The sequence below is a fragment of the Lagopus leucura genome, unplaced genomic scaffold (assembly GCF_019238085.1).
Source record: "Lagopus leucura isolate 7727_CA_CO unplaced genomic scaffold, USGS_WTPT01 Super-Scaffold_739, whole genome shotgun sequence".
Lineage (NCBI taxonomy): Eukaryota > Metazoa > Chordata > Aves > Galliformes > Phasianidae > Lagopus > Lagopus leucura.
Window position 1 is genome coordinate 22,126,527 of NW_024962255.1, and position 14,978 is coordinate 22,141,504.

The 14,978-nt window shown below is 43.6% G+C and overlaps 1 protein-coding gene across 1 annotated transcript in view; it reads left to right on the top strand.

Moving 5' to 3' along the window:
• ARMH3 (armadillo like helical domain containing 3) overlaps nt 1-14,978 on the top strand; it is a 106,499-nt gene that overhangs the window by 40,179 nt on the left and 51,342 nt on the right. The window contains exons 21-23 of the mRNA XM_042862876.1: nt 7,279-7,361; nt 7,873-7,999; nt 10,677-10,752. Coding sequence (XP_042718810.1) covers nt 7,279-7,361; nt 7,873-7,999; nt 10,677-10,752 — 286 coding nt within the window. The remainder of the gene's footprint in view (nt 1-7,278; nt 7,362-7,872; nt 8,000-10,676; nt 10,753-14,978) is intronic.

A 14,978-nucleotide genomic window follows, 5' to 3' on the forward strand; every position in this document is an offset into this window, starting at 1 on the left:
GTTCTCAGTAACTGTTATGTGCTGTGGTTTAGGTAGTGGAGTTGCCCTTTCTCACACTTGCTTGGACATGTAGTACGGTGATGGCTCAACCCCGGTACAGGGGTGCAACTATTAGTCCTGTTTGCTGCTTCAGTGAAATTAGGAAAGGATGGAAATTGAAAGGTCGTTTTATAAAAGAAGTCTTGCCTTTGGCTACGTTGATGTTAATTGGCTTATTAAATGATTACTTTAATTTTTACTTCTGGTAGCTCTCTGCATTGCCCCAAAGGAAACACGAGTCCCACCCTTACAAAGCTTACAAGCAGCTGATGCATGAAGTTCGTAAGAAAGACTATAAGTGCTGTCACTCCCTGCTGGTTGGCCGCTTTCTTACTAACCTTTCACATCACCTTTTTCAGCCCAAACTAAAACTCTTCTGTGGTAAGAGCATAGACGTGTTTGATGAAAAACAATAGTATAAATCCCCTAAAGCAGATAGTGCGAGAAATGCAAAAGTGGAGTGGCTTTCTTTTAAAGAGAATATTGAAAATTTCCTGTGTTGGGTATTTCTAGGAAGCATCTCCTTTTGCTTGCTTATTTCTTAGTTTACTATTACTTAACTGTAATGGCCATTGCTTTGTTTTAATACACTTCAACATAATCAGTGATGAGTTTTGGTTTCAGTTGCTGATGGCCACAGATACGTAGCTGTCACTGATTGCCTGGGGGGATCAGGATGGGAATTCTTCATCTAACACCTTTAAGTCATACTTGACAGATCTCATCAGTGTGTGTTGTTCTATGCTGTAGAATACTTTTTTAAAAATTATTTTTATTTTTTACATGTTGCTAACACTGAAGAATTTGCTTGTGAATCCCCCAGAGCTTGCAGATCACGGTGACCTACTAAGAGAGAGGATAGTTTCCCATGAGATTATCATGGTATTGATGATAGAACAGAGAAACAGCTGTTTGCAGCCATTTCTTCTGCTCTGAGGGGCTGCAGTGCTCAGAATGCACTATTCTGAGCCTATTTACCCTCCTAACTTCCTGTTTTCAAGAAGCAGCCCTCCTGGGCTGCCTATCTTGCTGTCTTTCCATGTCCATACTCACGTTTCTGCTTTTTCCTCATGCTTATCCTTTCTGAATTGGCTCTGGTTTTTGGTCCTTCAGGAAGGTGTACAATCTTCACTCTCAAGACTGCTTTTGAATGAAGGGTGAACCTACGCTATCGGTCAGGATAGAGTTAAGCTCAGGCTTCCCTCTCCTTTAAAGAGGAATGAAAGTTGTGAGTGTATTTTTAATTATATCTTATTTAAAAAAAAAAAACAAAAAACTACCTTTTTAAGAAGAAGGCATATTGTTCACCTCAGTAACAATAGGTGAAGGTAAAGTTTAGATGAAGCTGGAAAACTTGTTTCTGGCATCGGCAATCAGCATTTCCATTAAGCTTGAGATTTTTACACCATTGGCTGCAGTTAGATGGGAACAGCAAGTACCAGGGATGGGAACTATATAAAGTAAAGGATTGGAAATGAATTGGCCTGCTCACCTGATTCTGGGAGCCATTGGGTTATGCCAGCATGTGCTTCAACCCTCTGGCATGCTGCTGTTTCTCGTTAAGGCTGCTCTTCTGCTGTACCTTGACAGTTAGAGGAAGAAGAGGAACAGCTGTAGAGGTGCTGGTGATGGGAGGATGGGGACATGCCAGTAGCAGGCTGCTGACTGCCACGGAGCTTTGGCAGCTGGGTGCATGAATTTGGCAGTGCCTGTCGTGGAAGCAGGGAGAGGAGCCAGCCAGCCAGGCAAATTGTTTCAACCCAGAGCAGGTTGCTCCCTCATTATCAGAGCAAAGGAGAGGAGCTGAAGCATGTTACATAGCGATGCTGATGGAGCAGGTATCTCTTCCCCTGCTCTCCTGGGAGCAGCATCAGGAAACGATCTTGTTCCTAGTGCTTTGCCTGATTGACAGGGAGCTGCAAGTGCTGTCCCTGAGTAATTGGTTAACTTGCCCAGGGATGCTGGGGTAGTTTGTGCCTGCAGGGATTCTGCTGCATTAGTTTGTAATAATGATGTCGCTGTTTCTTGGACACATTTCCTCTTCCTACTGCTCTATTTGGAAACTACCTCTAGTTCTTTTCTGTCAAACCCTGTCTGTAGATATTCATCTCCTGCTGAGTTTGTTTTGATCACTGTTCACTGATTGTTTGCTCATGCTGAATGTGGCCAGATCTGCTCCCTTTTAATGCTCAGGTCATCTCTATATTTCAAATTTGAGCCTTTTCCTTCTGAATTTCTCATCAGCTATGGCATTTATTACAGGTGATTACTCTGTCCCATGGTCTCTTTTGTTCCTTGTAACAGCACAGAGAAAACAATTTGAACGTGTGATTATCCAGGCTTAGCTCTAATGATTTCCAGTCTAGAATAGGAGACTGGACCCATTCACGATTGTGGTATTGTCATGCTGTGTGAGTCTGTTTCCATACTTTATGCTGTAGTTGCCCAAAGATGTGAATGAAGGGAGTCGAGCTGATTTTTGGAAACTGAAAAAATATGCTGAGAAAGCATTGATTGGCTTCCTTCTCTTCAGCAGGCGTTTGGTGTTGGCTACTGTTTGGGACAGAACACTAAGCCTTTGCTCTGCCCTGGTGCAGCTGGGGCTTGTGATGGCTCAATGATTTCAAGCCACTTAGATGCAAAGGGACAGATCTGTAGCAGGGAACCTCTGGCCAGTTGTCATTATCAGCTCCCCTGCAGTGCCATGTGGATGTGGATCACCCTAAGGGGAACCTGAGTGGAAATGCTAAAAGCAGGATGTCAGATATGCTGATAGTACGATGGTAAGTTCCAGAGAGAATGGGAAAATCACTGCTCTTCCTACTGTGCCCCAAGATTTTGAAGGTAGGAAATTAGAGGATATTAGTGGAGTTACAGGATACCTATTAATTGATTTTGCACTGCAGCTTGTGGGGGGCTCTCACAGCTTCTTTTTCTTCCTTTGTTCCTTTGTTGAGGGCCGTTATGTGCACCATTAGAAGGTTTTTGACCTGGGAGCACAGCAATAGAGGCTTCCATACTGTGCTCAACCCATCTAAGATCTCATTGATGTGTTTCTCAGCGCTATTCTCTTCTGCTCTGTTGTGCAGTGGCACATCAGAGCCTTCTGCTGCTCCTGGCAGTCTGTGCTACATTCTGACTTTCTCAGGGGACGATGCTACTTCTTCCTCTTTTCTCTGCTTAACCTGTCCCCGTGCTCCTGTTGCATTACACATGATCCACTGAGACACTGAGGAGAACAAAAACGTTGTGATAATCCTATGGTATGCCAAAGCTGAATTTGTTTCTGTTTGAAATGAGGCTTACGGGGCAAAACAGGTTAGTCTGCTGTGGGAGGAGGAATAGGGGAAGGAGAGACTGAAGTGCACCTGTCCAGAACTAGAATTGCCTTCTTCCTAGTAGGGAAGAAGAGAAGCCATTTGCCTGGAGCCTCCTTACAGAGGATTGGATTGCAAAAGGGCAGCAAATGACTGAGCACTCGCTGCCCAGCAGACAGACTGGCCGCAAGAGCTGATAAGGAAAAATGTCAGTACTCAAACACAGCTGCCTGACAGAGGAGCTAAGAACCTTTTACACTGCAGTCGTTTCAGTTTAAAAAGCTGGGAGGGTATCTGTAAAAGCTGGTGATCTCATTTTTCATCCTTTGGCTATAATAATCCTTGGGAGGGAAAATTGCTTAAAACACGATGTGGGTGAGTTACACCACTGTGATGTTCAGCCAATCATATGGCTTCATGCCCAATTTAAGTGTCCACTCTGTGTGCTTAGCTACTTCCTTTTGAGGCTGTGTATGTAGGTGTTCAAGGTTCTGTTCTCTGCTGGCTGATCTGGGAAGCATAGCCAGTGTCCTCAGAAGAGGTCACAAGTTTGCATGCAAATACTAGCTGCTGCTAGGTTGGTGTAGCTACAGCCTGCTGCAGCTTTTGTGGCTGAAGAAGTTCGGTGATACTGTTACAATGTAAAATTAGGGATTTTGAGAATTAGTGTGTTGTGTCCTGGCAGGGGATGCTAAAGGCAGGTTTCTTTAGATAAAGATACTTCAGAGCATTGCAAAATAAATAAATAAATCTCTTTTCCTCAGTTCATGTTGAAATAGATCTCTTGCTCAAATCCATCACTGTTAAATCCTAGAACACAAATTTGGATAATGTGGCTGAGCTGAGGTAAGGGCTGCAGTTCTGTCTGTCTACACAGCTGAGAAACTGAACTGCTGCTCCATTGGGAACAAACATGGATAATTTTCTGGCTAGCGTGAGAGGGCAGCCTGCAGATTGGACACGCAGCTTATTGCAGCAGGGGAGAAGTGACACATCTGGTTTGGCTTCAGCTTGCTCAGGAGCAGCACTGCCGGTGCTCTGCTGGAGCTGAGGGATGGAGGGACGTTTGGCCAGTCGGACCTTTGCTCTAAGGGTTTATTTGGTGTGTGTAATTGTCTCTGAAGGGCTCTGGGCATCTGAAGCAGGATCTGAGGGTTGTTAATCCTGAGAACTCCAGGGTGCAGCTGTCCTCGTTTTCAGTGCAGGGTCTGCCTTAACAAGCACATTACAGAGACTACAGAGGTAGTCATGGATTTAAGGACTCTTGTTCACAGTGTTCTTGTTCCTTTCTTTTAAGCAGCTTGAACAGAGAGAGACTGGTGCAGAATGTGCAGACACAGAAGACTGGCTGTTCTTTGAGCACCGATGTCATTAAGGGCCCTACAACTTCTCTAGGAATGTGAGGGTCCCAAACTGTTGGGTATTTACCTGTGCAGTGCCCACAGTGACTGTGGACCTAGAGGATCTGATCAGTGCTCAGCCTAGCATTGAGTTTTTCTCCACATGTACAGTCCCTGCCTTGTCCTTAGGGAAGGAGCAGTGAGTGGGCTACGATGCGGTGCAATTCAGGTGCAAGGATTGATTTCAAGCAGCAGTGATATCTTGTCTTTCAAACTGAAGCAGGAAGAGAAAACGTGAACAAAGTTATTGCAGCAGATGCTTTCCCTGTTTCTCAGTGCATTCTGCTCCAGACAGTGATGGTTACACCTTCTTTTAGAAGTAGTGTCTCCTCACCATGAGCAGCTTTCATGTTCACTGCAATTCGATGTTCAGTGGTTTCCCTTCCTGCTGTGTGGCCACCTGCTGCCAGAGGCCTTTCTGCAGCATTCTGGAGAAAGCATGAGAGGCGTAGCACAAAAATCCAAAGCTTTGTGCTGCTTGTTATGGAAAATCCAGAGTTGTGCTGCTCTGCTTCCAGGCACCTCAGCTGTAAGCATGGCCCCGCAGAGCCAGGAGAGGTGGTTGCATGGAGTCATATGGCTGGGAAAGAGGTAAAATCGCGCTTATAGGTACTAAAGAGAGAAATGGCCCGCGAGGTGCTGTGCCAGAGAGGCAGGGCAGTTGTCTGCAGCCCAAAGCACCGACTGCGGGAGGCTGCACTTTTTGCTGTGGAGGCTTTGGTTACCTTGGAAACCTGTTTTTAGCTGGATCTCCGCTCCAGCAGAGAGCTTGTCTTTACCTGCTTCTTCCATGTTTTCAAATGGTTGTTTTGCAGCACAGTACCTGACAGGAGCGGCTCCAGCTCCGGGTTGCCGTGGGATCCAGGCTCTGCTTTTGGTCGCAGGTGTCCAATGGTGGGGTGATGATGGCATTGTGCAGTCTGTGCTGGGGCTCAAAAGTTACCAGTATTCTTGTTACCTATTCTTGTCACCAACTACTGTTCCATAGCCTTTACCTTTGGGCTGAGTTGAGGGCTCTGCTCTCTTATCTGCAGCAGGATTCTCTCAAGCTATGGTTGGTTTTCTTGCAGGCTAGTCACTAGTGTGTAGTAGTTGGGTGAACAATGATGGTGTAGTCACTACCATCTTCAAATCTATATTGACTAGAGATTGGAAGTGATGTTTAAACTTCATAAATCTGTGGTCAGTTTCTTTTGCCAGCTCAAATGGTGTATCTCAAATCTGCTCCTTGCTGTGTCTCACTGACCTGTCAGCTTTCTCTTTCAGCATCCAAACTTTGCAGAATGTGCTTTCTATTGCTCGTGTCTTTCTTGAGTCTCACAAACCATAGTGAATTTTGTGAGTCCTATTGATTCTGTTTGTTTGATGGCTGGAGATAGACTCTAGATATCTTAATATCCCAAGCTTCTCCTGGGGCTGCTGAACTTTTTGTATTTTGTATTTTGATGTTCTTTCCTGGCTGCTGCAAGCCATGAGCAGCAGAATGTTTTGTAGAAGTGCTGCCACAAACTGGAAAAGGCAAAGGTTAACAAAATGATCTTTTAACTGTAGGAAATCAGTAGATGCTGCCCCAATTTGTAGGTAATCAAGATGAAGAAGTCTCCTTAGCGTTCCAGCTTGACTTTGCAGGTCAATTCAGGTTCATCTAATTCAGGTACTTCAGGTCTTGAAACCTGTTGACTGCGGAGCAGAGAATACATTAACAATCATCTTTCAGTGCTGAGCAGATACCGTGGAGAAGAGAGTAGCTTTCCTTTTTGAAATTTTAAAGAACAGGAAGCAACAAGATGAAGAAATTTCCATTTCACTCCAGTGTATAGAGCACAGTTGCTCACTGTAAAGTCTGTGTGATTAAAGCTCTTTTAGCCAACCTTTTTGTTAATTCCCGCTATCGCTAACTGATACTGGGTGGTTACAGCAGGAGCCTTTGTTTTCCTTCTCAAGACAAGTGCGAACCAGATCTGTAGGCTTCCCGGCACAGCCCTAGATAGCTGACACAATAAAGTACTGTATCTGTGCTTGTACTGCTGCAGCAGCTACAGAAAAGCAATGCTGTGGTTCTTTTTGTTATTTTTTTGTCGTTTTAAAATCGCGTGTATCAACAGGAGTGACAGTTTGAGGCTGACTGCATACATCTTGTTGGTGATGTGTGAAGCAGAAAGGAGACGGTCGGATTCTCCAGCTCTAAGGCTCACTCGAAGATGTGGCAGGTAGAAAAAAAACAAAAAGTGGACTGAGCTAACAAGTGACTTACCTTGAGCCTGAGTGAATTTGATTAGGAAGTCAGTGAAGGAAAATAAATGTGGGGACACTAAAATAGCTGTCGCTTACCTGCCCAGCCCAGAATTTTAGCAAGAAAATACCCAACCAACTCCATGTGTAGGCTATTAAATTTAGGAAAAGTGAGCAGCTTGCATTTAGGTGAGTTGGTACTGGATAATGAAAATGCGTCTGTATTTAAGTGACTTGCTGAGAATGAATTTGCTTTTAATTTTATTCAAAAAATACATATTTCCTCCTAGCTTTGATCAACTTGTTGAAGTTCCTCATGTCTAATGAAACCGTGTTGCTGGCCAAACACAACATCTTCACCCTTGCTCTTATGGTGAGTGCAGACAAAGCAAATTCCCTTCTTTTAAATAACTTAATTTTGAATGGATGTTAGGAAAGAATTTGAGATTTCTAGCATGGGAAGGAGATACTAGAACAAGGCAACAAAGCTGAGGAGTATCACTGGTTGGTTTTGCCAGGTATCCAGAAAGGGCAGTGCTTGGAGTCACTGTGGGCTCTCTTCACTGAAATCGACAAACCTGTGTGAGGAAGAAGTGTAATTCTCCAGATCTGCTAATGTTTTTCTTTTTTCTTCCTGCCCTTTGTATACAAGACACCAGAGACCCCTTCTCCTGGCCATCAATATGACAGTGTTAAAGTTGCCTGTGTGTTTCTCCTGTACTGTAAAGAAGATAATAGAGCAACGGACTAATGTAATACTGGCTAATGGAACCAAGAGCTGTTTCTTTAAAGGTTTTGAAGATAGCCTGTATTGTTTATTCCTATAGCAGTGTAGCTTTTGTGGAAACATTCCTATTGTAACCTCTTTTCATTCCTTTGTATAGGTTGTGAACCTGTTCAACATGTTCATCACCTACGGGGACACCTTCCTCCCCACTCCCAGCAGCTATGATGAACTGTATTATGAAATCATTCGGATGCATCAGAATTTTGACAACCTTTATTCTATGGGTGAGTACCTCCCGGATGGTTGGGAATATTACTGAGTTGAAGTGAGAGTGATTGAGGGGGTTGTTTGTCTGGTGTTTTCCATCCACCTGCTGCTGATGCCTCTCTCCTTGAATGGATATAATTTATCTATTGGTGTGTTTGGTAAATTCAGAAATGAGAGGATAAATTTGTTAGAGGGATAAATATTTTTAGCCAGAAAAAAAAAAAAAAATAGAAGCAGCCCCATTACCTTTGTAGCATCTGCTTACTGTGATTCAAGAGTGCCAATTGAACCAACAAATTTATATATGGCATTAGGTGTTTCGTGCATTTTTGTGTGGTTGGATTGATTTATAGTATGCATCTGTCACATCTGTTAGCTTCAAGAAGGTCAGTACATGCTGCAGAAACAGCCAGCATAGACAAGTATTCAATGCAAGCAAGAATTTGGAAAAGAATTTGAGGAACTTCTAACAGGATGCTTGCTGTGCTAGGCAAATCGCATCTACTGCTGTCATTGCCAACATAAACCAAGAATACAGCCCTCACAAACCTGCTTGAAAGTAAATCGCTGGACTGAGGAATGTGCTTGCTAGCTTAACAGGGAGAGGCTGCCATCCTTCAGATGGAGAGAGACATGCTGGAATGCCACCAAGTGAAATCCAGCAGGGAAGGAGGAACAAAGGAGAGCAAGGAGTTCCTGGAGACAAAACCAGGCAGTGTGTGTACAGAGGAGCCTGTAACCAGAGGTGGCTGCAGCAAGGCTGATGTAGTGCCTGCATGCTTGAAGCTGTGAAGAAAAAGCTGTGTTCTTTTGCTTGCTTTGTTCTAGAAGGATTTTTCTTCCATGCTGTCTCTACTCCTTTCTCACTGTGATCACCCATCCAGCAATAAGAGTTACTATAAGCATGTAAGGGAAGTCGAAGGGCAGTGGGACAGAGGTAGTTAGCTGCAGCACTCTTCTGGCTTGGATAGTTGTCCACACCAAAATAAAAGGGGCCACGTACTCCCTGCAATTTCCAGCAAAATGAACTGCCTTTTTGTATAAACTTCCTACGATTTTCATCCTTTGTAGAAGGGATCAGGTGGCCATTTTTGTTCTTTGAGCACAAAAGATTTTTTGCTAACTGATTTCCTGCTCACAAAATTGCAGCTAGTAAGATGAGGTGATTTTACCAGCCAGTGGCATTTTCAAACCGGTCCCCTGTGGAAGCTGAAGGAAAGCGAAATGGAAGAATAATGCCCTCAAATACAGTCGGGCTGTAGAGGCACAGCTGACCCGTGTGGACATTTCACATGTCACGTGACTACTTTCCATCCTGACACACAGAACAAATTCCTTTGAATTAACATCCGAGATGGATGCAGAGTTTCCATTCAGGCATTACTTCAGATACTGAAGTGCAGCACCTTCTGTTTGACAAAATCAGTATTTAGAGCTGACATCTTGTTGGTTTTTTTTTTTCTTTTTTCTGCACATGGCACAAAATTGTAGCAGAGGAAAGTGAGAAGACAGCACTGTCTAAGCTGGTGAAAGCCACAGTTTAGCCAGGTGCCTAACAGCTTCCCCTAGCTTTGTTAACCCTCTTAGTTGGGACTACAGGCAACCTTCTATCCCTTAGTCTTTGGGCATTTGTTAGCACAGATAAGCTCTATCCTTCAGGGTGTTGTTTGTTGTTTTGGTTTTTTTTTTTTTTGTGAAAGTAGTTGAAATCTTGTACATTGGGAAATGCTTTTATTTATATATAAAATTTATTTTTCTTTTTGTGAATCTCAACTGTATCCAGATGTGCAGAGACTGAGAGCTCCTCTTATGCAGTAATAAGCATGAGTGTGCAGCCACTGTGCTTTCAGATTCACTTGTTGCACTTGTATTTCTAGATGATCCCATATTTGAATGAAGTGCTATTCTGTCACTTCTAACCCTAGAAAACTTTGTATATAAATTCATAGTGAATTCATTTCTATTCAGGGAAACAGAAAAATGATCCACACTTGCTACTGTTTTACTGTTTTGGTGCTTAACAAAAGATGTGCAGGTAACTGCCACCATAGAAACACTACAGGCTCTGACCTAAGTAAATATTTTGGGTGTTCTGGCAGTAAAAAAAAAATTGATTCCCTAGAAGTTCTTCCTCCTGCAGAATGTTTTCAGATCTGCTCCCAAGTCTGTCAGAGACCATCTGTACAACTGAGCAACACATTCATTCCTACAGGGAGAGTTTTTTTCCCTAGGCTAGTGTGTAATTTTTCTCTATGATTCAAGATAAACATGGAAGTAAGGAACCCATTGCTCTTTGGTTAGGTTTAAATTAAAGGGTGTAGCTCAAGTGGAACCTTGCATTAGTAGGAGTTGGAGAATAGCAGTGTGTGAAATAAAAGGTATCACAGGTTTGGGATGCTGTCCTATTTCTGAGCGAGAGCAACTTTAATATGTGGTGATGAAATAAATCAGGAAGGTGGAGTCTCTGTTCCCTCTCCTTCCTGCCTCCCAGGTGTCCTGGTGTGCTGTACACCTCTTCTGTGTTCCTTAATTTTCTTAAATAGGCTTTAAAGGAAACTTCTGCTTTGCTGTACAGATGGTCACAGGGATGACCTTTGTTCTGATACGATTTGTAGGTTGCCATCTCACCAAAGCAGATTTTAGGTGTTTTGGAGTAGAAAATTGCCAGTATTACTAACTGTCTTTTCCTTTCAGTTCTCAGGATTTCTACCAATGCTGGTCAGTGGAAAGAGCCTGCAAGCAAGGTGACCCATGCATTAGTCAATATTAGGTAAGGAGTAGAAGTTAATAACCATTTTAGAGATTTTGGGCTTGTGTGACTACATTCTTATAATGACATTTGTTGTATTGAACCTGGTTTTGAATTTGTTTGCTTTGTTGGGCAAAATTGCTGCTCTGAGCAGGGCCCACTGGGATAAAAGAGGGTCACCAGACTTTGACTGTCCTTTTCCTAATGATTCTCTTCTGTAGACTGAATGCCTTCAGAGCATAACGCAAGCTATAATGAATTAATCCTCACAGCATCCCTGGGAGAAGTTATGCTGTAGGGAACAATGCTATGCTGTCAGGACAATTGTGGTCCTAATGGATTTCTGTTGTGTGATTCTATTGCAATTCCATGAAGGTATGAAGAGGGGACTATGAGGCAGCTGTAATGAGCAGATTCTAAGCCTCTCTTAAAATTATGGGATTTTTGTGCATGTTTAAAGCTGATCACTCAGAGACATTTTCTATTTATTTAAAACTCCTTTTTGTTCAGAGGCGGAAGTTATGCTCTACTTGTAAGGCTAGGGAATATCTGAGGTGTTCTTGTGCTCTGTTTCCTCTGTGGCAACATTAATTTTGCGTCTTCTGAAGCCACTTGTAGTGATAAAGCTGGAGCGTGGGGTGCTGGGACAAATGGCTCATAGATCTGATCGATTGGAAAATGGAAGAAAGAGAAAAAATGTACTTTTTGTGTCTGGCTTGTAAACAAAGCAGAAAAGAAGTGAGTATTTATACCAAAAAGCATCTGCCCATCACTGCCTTCTCATCTCCTAGATGATCTTTCCATGAGGTGTGCAGCCTTTCTGTGTAACACCAGGGAGCTTAGTACTGCTGTATTGTTAATGCTTGTCATTTTCCTCACTCCAAGAGAGGTTGTGTAGTGCAGGCTCTCTGAGGGCGTCTTTCAAGTCAGTCAGCATCTATAAACCACCTTAAAGGTTCCCCTAGTAAGTCTGTAAGCTTAATAACATCACATGTGTTTCCGGGTGATTTATTTTTTCCCAGTCTTTATTTTTATTTTTTTGTGAACAGACGTAAATGAGCGCTTGTGGGCAGATAATGCACCCTGAATGAAGCAGCAGAGCAGATAGCTGTTGGCAAAGTAATGTCATTTAATGTGACACAGTATCTGCCATGGGAATTCTCTGCGTACACGGGGAGAGAAGTCTGAACTGGGGAGAGATTTAAAAAATAAAACGATAAGAACAACAAAAAACAGCCCAGCAAGTGATCATGGAAGGTTTGCACTCACCTCTGCTTTGTGCAGCTAAGATTTTATGATTGCTCATTTACTGTCAGCTTCACAGCTGGTATGGTAAGGATCATCATGTAACTGAGGAGGGTTACAGCCCAGGAAACTGGCGTTGTGGCAGCCCTCCCTGACCACCTGGCCTCAGACATGCTCAGTGCATGGTGCTGCCTGGAACCAGGGGAACCTCTAACATCTTTCTCTTGTAGACTCCTTTGCTCTGCCTCACTACTTATGGATATTAAAATTTCATCTGGTCTCTCACTTGCCTTTGATGCTTTCATAAGTGACTAATTTTGTCAGGGAGATTAGGCAAGGTCTTCATTAGAGATAACTCGAGACCTGGAGAGGAATTAGGCTTTAGAGAAGTTAGCCTGTTTGACTTATCTCCTTTCCTACCTCTCTACCCCTTAAGGAAAAAAATAAAATAAAATACTGCTTGATTTTTCACTTCTCACGTTAAATAATTAAAAATGTAAAGGGTTCTTTAAATGAGTGTATTTTAGAGCAGCCAGTTCTTGGAAGATGAAGGAATTCAAAGGTGCTCTACTTGTGTGGGGATGAAAAAAAGGAAAATATGTATGAAATCAGGGGCTTGTGATGATGCAATGTTTCTTTTTTGCTTGAAGACTGAATTCAGGTGTTTGAAAGTTGCAGATCATGCAGCAGAAAAAGAGAAGACAATTCCTCCAGGAATGCCTAAAGCCTTTCAAGGTCTGAAGCTTTCTGCACCCTGCTGGGAAAAACATTTTGTCCTGGCCTGTTGGCTGCAGCAGTGTCCTTAGGCAGACTTTGTACCCAGGCTGTGTGCTTCTGCTGCAGCTGGGCCAGGAGCACACACTGGAGCCCTGTGCACACACACACACACACACACACACACACACACACACACATTTAGGGCTCCGTGTTGCACACCAAGATGCTGCAAGCCCAAATCAGCCAAGAGAAACAGGGAGTGAGGATGCTTGAGAAGAGTGAACCCTACAAGGCTGTCAGGCTCATGGATTTATTGGAGAAACAGAGCATGTTAATGCATGACAATATTATCGTAGCTTTATTTATGCATCGTTAAGGGCATGCAGGTTTGAACCTGATGTAGCTTCTCACTGAATGGCTTCTTGGTTATGCCCCTTTGGTTTCCTCTTAGGGTGGGATTAGCATACAGTTTCTTACTTGATGCCTTCACCACAAAGGCTGACTTTAGATGAATCCTTCTCACATTGGATTTCTTCTCCTCGGCACGTTCCGTTGCTCTGGAAGGTTTTTATAAGCAATGATTACTTGAGAAGGACCTGGGGGTCCTGATGGACGAGAGACTGAATATGAGCCAGCAGTGCGCTCTGGCAGCTCGAAAGGCAAATGGGATCATGGGCTCCATCAGGAGAGGGGTGGCCAGCAGGGACAGGGAGGTGATTGTCCCTCTCTACTCGGCTCTTGTGAGGCCCCATCTGGAATACTGTGTCCAGGTGTGGAGCCCTCAGTACAAGAAAGACATTGAGATTTTGGAAAGGGTCCAGAGGAGGGCAACTAAGATGATCAGGGGGCTGGAGCACCTCCCCTATGAGGACAGGCTGAGGGAGTTGGGCTTGTTCAGCCTGGAGAAGAGAAGGCTGCGGGGTGACCTCATTGCAGCCTATCAATACCTGAAGGGAACCTACACCCAGGAGGGGAGTAAACTGTTCAGAAGGGCTGATAACAGCAGGACTAGGGGAAATGGTTTTAAGTTGAGGGAGGGAAGATTTAGGTTGGATGTTAGGGGGAAGTTCTTTACTAGGAGAGTGGTTAGGCCCTGGAACGGGCTGCCCAGGGAGGTTGTGGATGCCCCGTCCTTGGACGTGTTCAAGGCCAGGTTGGACGGGGTCCTGGGCAACCTGATCTGAATGTGTATGTTTGGTGGCCCTGCTAGGCAGGGGGGTTGGAACTACATGATCCTTGGGGTCCCTTCCAACCCGGGTGATTTCTGTGATTCTGTGATTACCTGTTGTTTGCTGCACCAGCGCAGTGCAAAGTCACGCTTTGGTTCGCTTACCTGATTTTTGTAGTCCTCACTCCAGTAAGAAGAGCAATCATCAATGTTCTGGTTATTGAGAGAGGCGGGTGGTATTCCTGTGTTATCTCCATGCGTCCTTCTGGGTGTGCTTCATGATTGCTGTGCAACTTGAAGAAAATGGAAATGTGAAGAAGACAGAGTAATAACCTCGTTTGGCTGAAATCTTGCATACCACACTGGAATTAGTGATCTGTGTTGCTCTCTTATACCATAATTGTGCTTAATCTTCTATCTGTTTCTGCTTTACATAAATAATTGAGATATGATGGACTGCAAGATATGGCTGCAGCACAGAGGGAGCTGAAATGAGAAGCTCTGGCAATTAGGGCTCTGAAAACTCACCTTCTCACCCCTGAGGAAGTAAGCAACTTTTGATATGAGTAATTTTTTTGAAGCTAATGAGCCTCTTTAAGATAATATTGTGCAGGTTTGCATTTAATGAGAATGTTATTAATGCAAAGTTCAAAGGGGCACCTTCTGACTGCTTACTCAGTGAGGAAGGTGGCGGCTGAAGCTTCGTATACTTTTAATAGACTTTCTCCTGATCCATAATTTTTTCAAAGTGAATAAATAGATTGACTTAGTGGTTAATAGACTGAATTCCCCATTGTTTGAAATTGGGTCCTGTTGTCATTTTTAAAGCAGCTGTATTTTTCTCGCTCAAAAACTTTTAACAACCAGAGATTACCTTTGCAGTATGGAGTAGGTAATAGATTTTTTTCCTCAAGCATTTTTTATATGTGCTGTTGTAGCATCCCCTGCAATCCTCGCTTGGCTGCTTTCATTCACTTTCCCATCTTGCAGCTTCTTCTGTTCCACATGAGCCACCCGGTGTGATGTTTCCTTTGCACAGGAGGGGCTCTTTTCCCATGACTGCTTTCAGGGTCATAAAGGAGAGGCTGGGGATTTTGAGGAGCACTTAAAGCATTGC